The sequence below is a fragment of the Chrysochloris asiatica genome, unplaced genomic scaffold (genome assembly GCF_000296735.1).
Source record: "Chrysochloris asiatica unplaced genomic scaffold, ChrAsi1.0 scaffold00154, whole genome shotgun sequence".
NCBI lineage: Eukaryota > Metazoa > Chordata > Mammalia > Afrosoricida > Chrysochloridae > Chrysochloris > Chrysochloris asiatica.
In genome coordinates this window covers 4,602,563-4,615,736 of record NW_006408672.1, presented here as the reverse complement: position 1 = coordinate 4,615,736, position 13,174 = coordinate 4,602,563, and the positions used below count along the sequence as shown (strand labels likewise).

The window sequence follows — 13,174 nt, the reverse complement described above, 5'->3', positions numbered from 1 at the left end:
TCTGTCTTCCCTATTACTCATGTCTTTCTGTTCCTCACCAGTCCATCCCCTGCTCTAGTCTGCCTCTACCACTTCCCCAGTAACCTCCAGAGGACTCTCTCTAACATCTCAGTGTGCCCCAGCTCACTTTTTTATAAAACTATTCCTGGGTTTGTTGGGGGTACTTCTGTGAGTGCCCACAATTTAAATACTGGCAGCAGCATTCCCTGATGGGGACAGTGGTGATTCAGTGGTAGAATCCTCCCTTCTGTGCAGCTGGTTGGTTGGTGGTGGTGTACCGTAGAGTTGGTTCCAACTCACAGAGACCCTGTATAACATTTCTGAAACTGTCAATCTTTATGGGAGCAGAAAGCCTCATTTTTGTCTCATGGAGCTGCTGGTAGATTCAAACTGCTGAACTTGCGGTTAGCAGCCCGTTTCGTAATCCACTTCAGTTCCTGTTCAGTGTACGTCACGCATAGCCAGCACATCTGTCGGAGACGATGTGTTGCTATGATGTTGAATAGGTTTCAGTAGAGATCTCAGGATAAGAGAAGCTAAGAAGAAAGGCCTGGTGACTTACTTCTAAGTATCTTCTGTAAATGGTGGAAACGAGGGTGGCAGCCTATGGAGTGGTGTAATCCATAACTGCCGTGGGGGTGGAGCAGGACTGGTAGCATCTTACTCCGTTCTGTATGGGAAGCCAACAACAGCAACACACTCCCCTACATGGTTCCGAAGAATAACTGCTCCTGGACCCCACCCTTGCTCTCCAGCCTACTGCCTGCCACAGCCTGGACCCTAGGCAATCTTCATCGTTTGCTCCCATCTTCTAACCTTTGCTGTCTGCCTCAAATGCCATCTCTTTTCTATTCCATTTATATATCCAAAACCTTCCCATCCTTTTAAGGCCTAACTCAAACAACCTCCCTTTTGTGACACCTTTGCTGAGTAGAATAACCCATCGGAGAGCTTGTCCTTCAAACTCACTGTGCATTCTTCCACTCATTTGCCATGAGATCGTACCTTTAGATTATAGTTTACGCTGCTTCCTTTTTCGTTTGATGTCTATGTTTATTTACTGTCATTTCTGTGTCTTCTTCAATTAAATGATTCAGTCCTTGAAGAGGAGAACCAGGAGTGTTAAAATCATCCTTCCTTCATGCTGTGTCTTAGTCTCCTAGCGCTGCTGTAACAGAACTACAAGTGGGCAACTTTAAAGAACCGAAATTTTCTTTTTAACACAGTTCAGGCGCAGTCTGAATACAGAGTGTTGCTCTTTCTGTTGCTTCTGAAGGCATATTCTTGTCTCTTTCAGCTTCTTTAACCACACTGTTCCTCCATTCCTCAGTGGCATCTCGCTTTCTCCGTTTGTGCTTGCCTCTGTGTTGAATCTGCTGTCTTTATAACTTACGAGTGATTAGGTGTAGGACACTGTACACTGGCATGGCTTCCTTAGCTTAAGAGTAGAATTAGTTATGGCATGTGATAACATCGTCATATATTACATCCACAGATGCAGGGGTTAGGATTTCAACATACTTGTTGTATTATTGACAGGTTCCCAGGTTATGCTTGACTACAAACCTAAAAGTTGGTGGTTCAAATCCACCCAGAAACTCACATATTTATGGCCTACTTTGTTGTTTTTGGTGCCATTGAGACATTTAGATTCATCTGGTAATGTAGTTGTTACAAGTCAGCCTTCTAACCTCAAGGGTCAGCAGTTTGAAACTACCAGAGGTTCCATGAAAGAAAGATGAGACTTTATGCTTCCATAAAGATTTACAGCCTCAGAAACCCTATACAGGGTCACAGTGAGTCAGAACCATCTTCATGGAACATAACTACACCACCACTACCACAGGGACCCGACGTGACAGAGCAGAATGCCTCATACAGTTCTCTAGGCATAGTGATCTGCTTCCATAAAGATTAAGGTCAAGAAAACCCTATGGAGCAATTCTGCCTGTAACACATGAGGTCACCATGAGCTGGAATCCACTCACTGGACAGCAGCGGGTGATTCTTATTAACACATATTCCAACACATAGAGGGTATAAGATTCTAACACATATTACTGACGCACACTACCAGCAGTACAAGGTAGTTGCATAATGAGAATTTATAGAATGAACACATTTATATGTCTTTCTTGTAATTTGATGGGTGTGGCACTATATGATCAGCACTGAACTGCTAACCACAAGGTTGGTGGTTCAAATCTACCAGGCAGCACTTAGCAACAAACAACAAATCAGGATGAGGATTAAGGACTAAAGTTTGGGTGTGGTGGTGGTGGTTATGTACCATAGAGTCGGTGCTGACTCATAGCGACCCTGTATAGGGTTTCCGAGGCTGTAAATCTTTACGGGAACAGAAAGCCTCATCTTTCTCCTGCGGAACCGCTGGTCGTTTTGAACTGCTGACCATGAGATTAGCAGCCCATCTCGTAACCCTACACTACCAGAGGTCCTTAAGTTTGGGTGTAGAGGAGGAGGAATAATTTCAGAAAAGAAAGGAGGGATGTTGGGGAAAGGACTGAATGCTTCCAGGGAAACACGACCCAACAGAAGACACGTACGTTTGACGGGAGAGGTTTGAGTGATATGCTCAGCACTGCCCTTGACTCTTACCATAACTTTGAGCAAATCACTTAGCTCTCTCTGTGTCTGTCTCTTTAGCTATAAAGGAGAAATAATAATACTATACTTGCCAGAGACATTTTCAAAGGACTGCAATATCCTTGGCTGAATGGCACTGCACTGAGTGATGTTGGAATGATATGTTTTTAGCACTTTTAAAATAATGTGCTCTCAATGATGAAATTTTGGTCAGTGGTATAGTGAAATGTGAGCATTATTTCATCAATGTGGTTTGTAACTAAAGTCAGAACCCAGCTTGAGGACAAAGGTGAATGTGCAAATAAATGGTCTGTGGGTTGGTTGGCAGAGTCATGGGCTCGTAGAAGCAGGAGGAAAAAGTAGGCGTTCGCGGGGAGAAAACCTAGTATGTGCGGGACAGGTGATGGTCATCAATGCAGAAGGGTCACCTAGGGATTTTCACTGGCTTATAGTACCAAGGCCTGGCGTGCAAAGGATATGAAAGGGGCTGCTTGGGAGACACTGTTTCATTTACATCCTCTACATAAGAATTCAGGAGTCCTGGTGTGACACTCTGGGTTAATGCACCAGACTGCAAAGCTGTTTGAACTGCAAGGTCAGTGGTTCAAGCTCACCAGCTGCTCCTCAAAAACCCTATACAGGGTCGCTATGGGTCAGCATCAACTCAACCTCTATGGCACTTAACAACAACAACAACGTAAGAATTCAAGGAGCTCTGGTAGAGTTGAGGTTACAAATTGGGCTGCTGATCTCATGGTCAGCAGTTTGAAACTACCAGCTGTTTCTGCTGGAGAAAGATGAGGCTTTCTGCTCCCAAAAGATTTACAGCCTCAGAAATCCTGTACAGGGTCGCTATGAGTCAGAACTGACGCCACGGCACCTAACAACAACATAAGAATTCAGATCTCTCTCACTTAGGAGACTGCGTATTTTTTGGTTGGCTTTGACATGTTCACATTTTCAGTTTCTACAATATGCTTTCACCTCTGTTTTCCTGCCTCTCTTCCTATTTGCTTCTGCCTTGCTGCCTTGCTGGGAATGGGGGCCAGTGGTGGTTGAGTGGTAGAATTCTTGCCTTCTATGAGAAAGACCTGGGTTTGATTCCCTGCCACTGCACTCCATGCGCATTTGTTCCCTGTCTGCCTATGGAGGAAGTTTGTATTTTTGCTATGAAATTGAACAGGTTTCTACAGAGCTTCCAGATTAAAACAGACCAGGAAGAAAGGCCTGGCGATCTACTTCTGAAATCACTCAGTGCAAACCCTATGGATCACAACAGTCCAATTCCCATCTACCACTAATCATGAGGATTCATTCCCTCGTACATGGATGGGGTCGTCATTGGTCAGGAAATGCTATTTGATAGCTGCTAACAAGAGCAGCCTTGTTGGGAAAAGAATTTTGACCAGATGTTGCTAAAGACTTTCTAATAAGGACCCCACAAGCTGCCTGTGACATGCCCCCAGGAGGGGGACTCTAAAAGGGTCATCTCCTAGCAGCCTGGCTCTGCCTCCCTTGTCCCCTTTCTAATATTTAGGTTAATCACGGGTTCCTGGTCACCAAAATTTTACAACAGAACTCCTACCCAGGGCCCTTCATGCAGCAACAGTAATCAATGGGCATATGGTCACTAGTACAGAAAAGAGTCCTATGAAAGATAATTATCTTTGATTTTTGCCTGTCCCCAATATTATTTTACAAAACACATGGCTAAATCTGATATTTAAAAAAAAAAAACAACCCTCAGCTCCAACTCACAGGCAAATTCTGATTTTTTTTTTTTCCTCACATAACAGTAAAAATGTAAATACCTTCCGCTTCAATACCACTAGTTTGTATATTTGTGCTATTTTAGTTTTAGGGCAGGCAGTTAATTCTGAGATCCAGCAATATCCAAGGCTCCCTAATGTGTTGCAGAATTTACAGTCTTGAATTTGTTTGGTAGTCAGCTGGGACACACACAGAAAGGACAGACCAGACTGAAAAGCATACAAATTCAGTTTGCATGTTATTTGATAACTGCTTTCATCAGTGTCATCCTTTGCATCATATTTGATAACTGATTGTGTGGGTTTTACTGTTGAGTTTGTTCACTTAGATGTGTTCATGTGCATACAAAGGGCCTACTTTGTTGTTGTTAAGTGCCATTGAATGACCAGGTATGAAAAAGCAGAACTACCTCAGAGGGTTCTCTAAGCTATGATATTTACAGAAGCAGAACTCTAGGTCTTTCTCCTGTGGAGTAGATTTGAACCGCTGATCTCTCAGCACCACCAGAGCTCCTTGGGTTGTACTGATGGAATTTGACATTCAAGTTAAAGCAAATCCAATACAGATGTCTGAAAAGGAGCAGCTAGTGAGCCTGGAGGAGGAAAGGAAGACAGTGCTATTCCCATAGAGGTCAAGTGAAGAAAGGGTGTTAGGGAGGGAGGGAGTGGCTGATCAACTCTCTACTTACTTACCTGGCTTCTTCATAGATTGTCCGTTCTGGAGAGCAGAGACCATCTTATTAGTCTTTGTACTGCTGAGTCACATCCTAGCTAAGCTAGACTCAGTGTCAGCGCCAGAGTAACCCACTACCATCAAGACAATGCTGACTCACAGTGACCCTGTATAGTATTTCTGAGACCGTCACTTTTACGGGAGCAGATCAACCTCTTTTCTCCCATGGAGTAGCTGGTGGGTTTAAACTGACAACCTTGTGGTTATAGCAGCTCAATGTTTAACCAACCTGTGCCAACCATAGTGTGTGCTCAGTAGCTGGTGGGTGGATGGATGGACTGATGGGTGTTTATTTTCTGTATGTTTATGTGTGTAGCTATGTACAGCTTTTTGCTGTTATTAGTTGTCATCGAGTCACCTCTGACTCATGGTGACCTTTTATACAACAGAATGAAACACAGCCCAGTCCTGCACTGTGCCCATGATCGGCGGCATGTTTGAGTTCATTGTTGTGGTTATTGTGTCAATCCATTTCTTTGAGGGTTTCCTTCACTTTTGCTGACCCTCTAAATGGCCCACTATGTTATTCTTTTCTAGTGATTCTGGTTGTATTTCTAGTATATTTCACAGATACGTGTGTTGTCATGTTCCTGTCACTTTCAGTAATGTTGCTCAGCTCCTCAGTGTCAGGGATGCTATGTTTGGTCATCTGTTACCGTTTGTGATTCCCCACAGCACCCTGGAGGTTCCAAGCCCAGTTGTGACCTCAGCAACCTTGCGATGCTGCCTGACTCTTACCTTCTGTGTCTGTTGCTTCCTCCTTTTACACCAACAGCTTTACATCCAGCCCATGCTGGGGGCTGGCCTGAATTACGAGTGCTATCGGTTCGGCATCTCTCCTTCCTCGAACGCGTTGGTGATTGGTGCTACGGTGATGGAAGGCTTCTACGTCGTCTTTGACAGAGCTCGGAAGAGAGTGGGCTTCGCAGCGAGTCCCTGCGCAGGTGAGTGATTTCTGTCTCATACAGGAAGCTCTAACACATACACTGTAGGTAATCTACTAACTGGGAAGCAGTTCTGGAAGACAAATCAGTGCCATGAAATTGTCTTACTCATGCCCATCACCAATGACCAACGTCTTATGAGCAGATGGAATGAAGCTCCTAAACCCATGTTGTTATGATGTTGTTAGATGCCGTTGCATCAGCTCCAACTCAGTGCGACCCTCTGCATAGCAGAACGAAACACTGCCTTTCCTGCGCCATCCTCACAATTGTTATGTCTGAGCCCACTGTTGTGGGTATTGGACACATGCAAATACTCAGTACGCATTAGTCACTAGCATTCTGTCATATACAATTTAAAATTGCATTCCCATGCCAGGAATAAAAATCCTCAATAACACCTTAATGATAAATTATAGTCTTTTGACAACTAAAACAAAGAAAAATCACAGGCATGTAAACGCTGTCTATTTTTTCCAAGGAGCCCTGGTGGTGCAATGGTTAAGTGCTCAGCTTCTAATCAGAAAGGTAGATCTGTGGAAGAAAAGACCTGGACATCTGCTCCAATACAGTTTCAACCTGGGAACCCCTAGGAGGCAGTTCTAATCTGTCCTATAGAGTTGTTAAGAGCCAGAATCAACTCAACAGCATCCAACTGCAATATATTTTTTCCTCAAGGAAATCCTTACTTCATACTCATTATCTAATAAGAGGTAGACGCCTAGCATTGCTTTTTCTCAGTATTCTAAAATGATGAGACTAAGGAACCCATCTTTGTGGTAGTGTTTTCTCTCAGGGATGGTAGGCAGAATTGTATATATCTGAAACATCGCCTGAGAACTGGGTAGGATTTCAGAGAAGTGAGGGACTCTGGGAGTAAAGTTGATAGCATGGCTAAACACCTGGAGCTTGAAAACATCTTCAGATTGAACAGTTTGCTTGATGTGGAGAGCATTCCCACAGCACAGTGCTTACATGGGAGGATTAGGTGTTCATGGTTAATAGTCCAAGCCAGTGAGGAAGCAGCAGATCACAGCAGAGGGTTACATTGCATATGACAAGTGGAGGAAGATGATAGCTGTAGCATTTCAAGATAGGATTTCAGAGGGCCTGCATCAGTTTGGAGTCCTGGTGTGGCACTGTGGGCTAATGTGTCACACTGCAAAGTCATCTGAACTACAAGGTCAGTGGTTCAAGCTCACCAGCTGCTCCCTGGAAACCCTATATAGGTTTGCTGTGGGTCGGAATCGACTCGACAGCACTTAACAACAACATCAGTGTAGTACTCTGGACTCAAAGTCAGGAGCAGAATGAAGTAAAAAAGTTGTGCAGGTAGCTAAACAGTTGCTGTTGAGTCCACTCAGACTCATGGTGACCCCTTGTGTGCCAAGTAGAACTGTGCTTTACAGAGTTTTCAATGACTGACCTTTCAGAAGCAGATTCTGAGGCACTTCTGGATTAATTCAAGTTGCCAGACCTTTTGATTAGCAGGTGAACTTTTAACTGAGCCACTCAGAGACTCCTGGGTAGCATGCTAAGGGGGAGAAAAAATAACTGTGCAATAGAAAAAGAGCTAAGGACAGGAAAATTTAGGCCCAGGGTTAGGTGAATAAGCTCAGGTGTGGGATAGACTTGTCTCATTACTGAAAGATCCCTAAACCAAACACTCCTGCAGTTTTATGGGCCTTTGGGTGAGGAGGGGGAAAAGCAAGAGGACAGGGCTAGTGATGGAAAAGATAACAAGAAAATGTTAGAAGAGTTGCTGGATGACCAATGACAGTTAATGAGCTCAGCTGTTAGCCAAAAAGTTGGAAGTTTGAGTCCACCTAGAGTCATCTTGGAAGAAAAGCCCCACAATCCACTTCCAAAAACTCAGACATTGGAAGCCCTCTGGAACACAACTGTCCTCGGACACACATAAATCAGATGGACTCAATAGCTTGTTTTGTTTTTTTCAATGGGAATGAAGGAAAAGAAATATGAACTTGATGGGAATGAAGCTTTGCACATTAGATATACTTGAAGGACAGACAGGAACACTGTCCTGTTGCTCCTGATAAGTTACCAGACTGGCACGCTGATCAAGTCACCTGAAGAGTTTGGAAGAATGCCGCAGAGATTAAGGCCTGTAGGCAAAATGCCGTATGATCAAAGGCGACAAATGCAGGGAGGGAGAGATGTCAGTTATTGTTTTCAATACCTCAATCATGGTCTTGAATTGGAAATCCAGGTCAATGAAACAAGTAATTGATTCTTCAACATGCTGTTTCAAAACACTGCTGTTCCTGAAAAATACAGTAACCATTTAGAGAATGGGAGAAGAGAGACCTAGATAAAAGGAAAAAAATGCATTTAGGATCGGTGGCTGATTCACTCTTTTAAAGAGAATCCCCAATCTAGAGTGCATAATTTGATATATTGTAATATATCTTCTGGTATCCTGGTATGGCACTGTAGGATAAGCACCAGACTTTTAACCACAGGGTCAGAGGTTCAAACCCACTGGCTGCATCTGGGAAACCCTAATCAGGGTTGCTATGAGTTGGAACCAATTCAACAGCATTTAACAACAACAACAATCTATCTTCTTAAATATCAACTACACACCTGCTTGACTTTATATTAATGGACCTTTGAGGTTTATCGTTTTAGATCTTTAGTCAAAACCAGTTGCCAGTGAGTTAATTCTAACTCATGACAAGGTTTTCCTTTTTCAGAAGTAGATTTGCCAGGCCTTTCTTCTGAGGTGTCTTGGTGGACTTGAACTGCCAACCTTTTGGTTAGCAGCCAAGTGCTTAACCATTTTGCACCTCCCATAAATTCCCATTTCATATCTTAACGAGTCGATGATAATCTCTTTTCCCCTCACTTTTTATTGTGAGTTGAGTGAAAGTTTACAGAGTAGCTCATGTGTTAACAGTCAACAAATCGTATACTTTAATTTCAGTGATTGTAATCCTTTCAAGGAGTTCTAGTGTGGCACTGTGGGTTAATGCGCTGGCCTGCAAAGTTGATTTGAACCGCAAGGTTGGCAGCTCAAGCTCATCAGCTGCTCCTCAGAAACCCTGTACAGTGTTGCTATGGGTTGGAACCAACTCGATGGCACTTAACAACAACAATCTCTTCAATGTAACATCACCTATCTCACTTCCTTCCTGTGTTTCCTGTTTCCATCCCTTCTCCTTTTCCACACCTGTCTGAACTTTGGTCAGACAGGTGTGGAAATGCTGCCTTTTTGGTCATGAATAGTTGACCATCAATGAGTATCTTTTGGAAGTGCATTAATGCTTCCTCTTAGTCAGGTTATCCTTGAATGAGCCCCTTCTCTGTTGTTCTAAAGGTACTGGCCGAAACAATACTATATTCCCCCACTGTGAATATTTCCCTTCTTTTTAACACACAGAATCTAAGAACTAAGGCAATTCTGCCTACAGTTTCTGTTCTCTTGTTAAAGTAACAGTAAAGTTGAGGCTACTATGGCAACAGCTGTTATATTGTCCACTTTACTTAATACTAAAAGAGCATAATAACTGCATGTTTTCTAACGGAACTGCTCTTGGAGATGTCGTAGTTTCATATTAAGCACGTTCAGGCAGGGCAGCCTTTTGTACTGCGTTTCACTGTCAAATCTTTGTTAAGTCTCTTGTACAAGTTTTTTGTTACTATTTTTTATTTTTTAAATAGATGTAAGGCTTTAGAAGTTAAACACTTGATTTTACCATCTGTGGGAATATACACTGATGTATACTTCCCCTTCAGTACAAATTGTGTAGTCATTAAATTAATTACTCTCAGGGCTGCAATTAAAGAAACTAGTGCCTTGTGGTGGTAGTGGTTGGTTATGTGCCGCGGAGTCAGTTCAGGGTTTCTGAGGCTGTAAATCTTTACAGGAGCAAAAAGCCTCATCTTTCTCCCATGGAAGAGCTGGTAGTTTCGAACTGCTGACCGAGCTTAGCAGCCCGATTCATAACCACTACACTACTAGGGCTCTATGTTGTTGTTGTTGTTAAGTGCCATCGAGTCGGTTCCGACCCATAGAGACCCTGTATAGGGTTTCCGAGGAGCAGCTGGTGAGCTTGAACCACCAACCTTGCAGTTCAAACGGCTTTGCAGTCTGACGCATTAACCTGCAGCGCCACACCTAGACTCCAGTGCTCTATGTAGTTGTTATGTGCCGTGGAGTCGGTTCCGACTCATAGCGACCCTGTACAGGGTTTCCGAGGCTGTAAATCTTTATGGGAGCAGAAAGCCTAATCTTTCTCCCACGGAACAGCTGGTAGTTTCGAACTGTTAACCATGAGATTAGCAGCCCATTTCGTAACCACTACATGTAAATGTACAAACTCCATGGCATTTGGGATACAAGCACTGCTACCTTTGTTTCTAAAATACTATTACAGTAGGTTTCTATTTTTAACATGTTGTTGTTGAGTTCAGATGCATAGAGACCCTGCATGGGGTTTCTGAGGAGCGGCTGGTGAGTTCAAACTGGCCTTGCCGTCAATGCTTTATCCTACAGCGCCACATGTGAAAAACCTGACATCGGCTTGTTGTTGTTAGGTGCCATCGAGTTGGTACCGACTCACAGTAACCTTCTACACAGCAGGACATCAGGTTGTTGTTGTTAAGTGCCATCGAGTCGGTTCCGACCCATAGCGACCCTGTACAGGGTTTCTGAGGCTATAAATCTTTATGGGAGCAGAGAGTATCATCTTTCTCCCACAGAACAGCTGGTGGTGCTGTGGGTTAATGTGCCAGACTGCAAAGCCGTTTGAACTGTAAGGTCGGTGGTTCAGGCTCACCAGCTGCTCCTCGGAAACCCTGTACAGGGTCGCTATGGGTTGGAATCGACTTGATGGCACTTAACAACAACAACACACTTCCAGTGTTCTATACCCCTTGATAAATGGATTGTTGTCATTGCTAAGTGTCCTAGAGTAGGTTCCAACTCAGAGAAATCCTGTATAGGGTTTCTGAGAACTGACTGGTGAATTTGAACCACTGACCTTTTGATTCAAATGACCTTGTAGCCCAGTGCTTTATCTCACAGCACCACACCAGGATCTGATAAATGAATATAGTAGGCCTTTTCTCTTTTTCTTTTTATAAGTGTTTGTTTTAAATTTTGATGTTATTAAGGGCCGTCAAGTTGGTTCTGACTCATAGCAACCCTGTATGGGGTTTCTGAGAAGTAGCTGATGACTTCGAACCGCCGACTTTATGGTTAGTCCAACATTTATCCTATATATCCAAACCAGGACTCCATTTTAAATTATGGTGGCAGTAGTGGTTGTGTGCAGTGGAGTCAGTTCAAACTCATAACGACCCTGTATAGAGTTTCCAAGGCTGTAAATCTTTATGGGAGCAAAAAGCCTCATATTTCTCCTGTGGAACAACTGGTAGTTTCAAATTACTGACCTTGAGGTTAGTATTAGTAGCCCAAATCATAACCACTATACTACCAGAGCTCCTTATTTTAAATTATAGAATATTTAAAATGGTTTTTAAATTATAAAATGTACACACTTAGGGAACATCCAGATTTCATGGGTGTTATCATTTGGCACATTTTTGCCCCAAATATTTATCATAGAAGTAAAAAATAACAATTATAGCTAGAGTCCCACCCCTCCCCTAGCATTAATCTTTATTCTAAAATTGGTGTATATTTCTCTCGTAACTGTGACTACATATTTATAATTTTATTGCATAGGTAAGTTGTTGTTGTTGTTGTTAAGTGCCATCAAGTCAGTTCTGACTCATAACCTGATTTTAGGGTTTCCAAGGAGTAACTGGTGGGTTTGAACTGCCGACCTTGTGGTTGTTAGCAGTCCACTGCTTATCCTACAGTGCCACACTAGGACTCCCACAGGTATGATTACCTTGTATTGGTTATCTATGACTGAACAACAAATTACCCCAAAACTTGCTGTCACCTGACTGCTGTTGGCTGTTGATGAGTTGACCATCCATTCCTGGTGAACCCATGCACAATGTACTGAAACACTGCCAAATCTTTATTGCTATCTCTGTGATTCTTTGTGGATCAGACCATTGAGATCCACAGGGTTTTCACTGGTAGATTTTTTAGGAGATGATTACCAGGCCTTTCTTGCTAGTCTTTCTTAGTCTGGAAGCTGCGATGAAACCTACTGAGCATCTTCTTCTTGTTAGGTACCATTGGGTAGATTTTTAACCCTATAGCGTAGAACTGGGAATCTTTACAGAAGCAGAACACCAAGTCTTTCTTCCACAGATGGGTTTGAACTGCCAACCTTTTGGTTAGCATCCAAGTACTTAACCATTGTGCCACCAGGGCTCCTTGTTTGCATCATGGAAGCCTGCAAGTCTCCAGCAAAACATGGGTGGCAGCTGCACATGATGTGCATCAGTCAGGAATCGAACCTGAGTCTAACACATGGCAGAAGAGATTTCTACCACTGAGCTCTCAGTGCCCGGGTCCCAAATAGTATTAGTTATTTATTATCTCGCACAGCCTCTGGAGGTCAGAAATGGAGGTGTGGCTTAGCTGGAGCTGTGAGGGTGGGAGGAGCTGCTTCCCAGTTCACTCACAGGTGTCAGCAGGAGCGCATCACTGCAGGGAGCTGAGAGAGGGCCGAGGGGAGCAGAGAGAGGTCCGAGAGGAGCTGCGGGTATCCTCAGCAGCTGATGAAGACAACAAGCCAAAATGAAGAGTGACAGTAAGCCTTTAGCCACTTACTGTGTCAGTATAAACAGAAAGGTCCCAAGAAAAAATACCCAGCTCCTCCTGTTCCACATTTCTCCAAGAGAGAGGGTCAGGTGGATTAGTGCAGATGAGGGGTGGGTTCTTCTCATTGCCAGGGAGCCCTGGACCAAAGACTCCTTCCACTTTATGGACCGAGGCCAGGGGCAGTAGATGGGGGAAGGGCTGGTGATAGAAAGGTACCCGGGTCTGTGTCAGAGGGAGCAAAGCATCTTCAAGGTCCCCTCCCTTTCTCTTCAGAAGGAGACGTCTGCAGAGGCACCTGAGGGAAGCTCTGTGAACACCCTGACAAGGAGCCCTTCCTGCAGATAGCTGTGCTCTGAGTTCTTGGCTGCCCCCTCAGACGTGGCAGTGCTGTGGCCATGCACCAAGTCTGGGT

The 13,174-nt window shown here is 43.7% G+C and overlaps 1 protein-coding gene across 2 annotated transcripts in view; it reads left to right on the top strand.

The window, feature by feature from the left end:
* Window positions 1-13,174, top strand: part of BACE2 (beta-site APP-cleaving enzyme 2) — a 163,837-nt gene that overhangs the window by 119,456 nt on the left and 31,207 nt on the right. For both annotated transcript variants that reach the window (XM_006870834.1, XM_006870835.1), the window contains one exon: window positions 5,882-6,050. In XM_006870834.1, coding sequence (XP_006870896.1) covers window positions 5,882-6,050 — 169 coding nt within the window. The remainder of the gene's footprint in view (window positions 1-5,881; window positions 6,051-13,174) is intronic.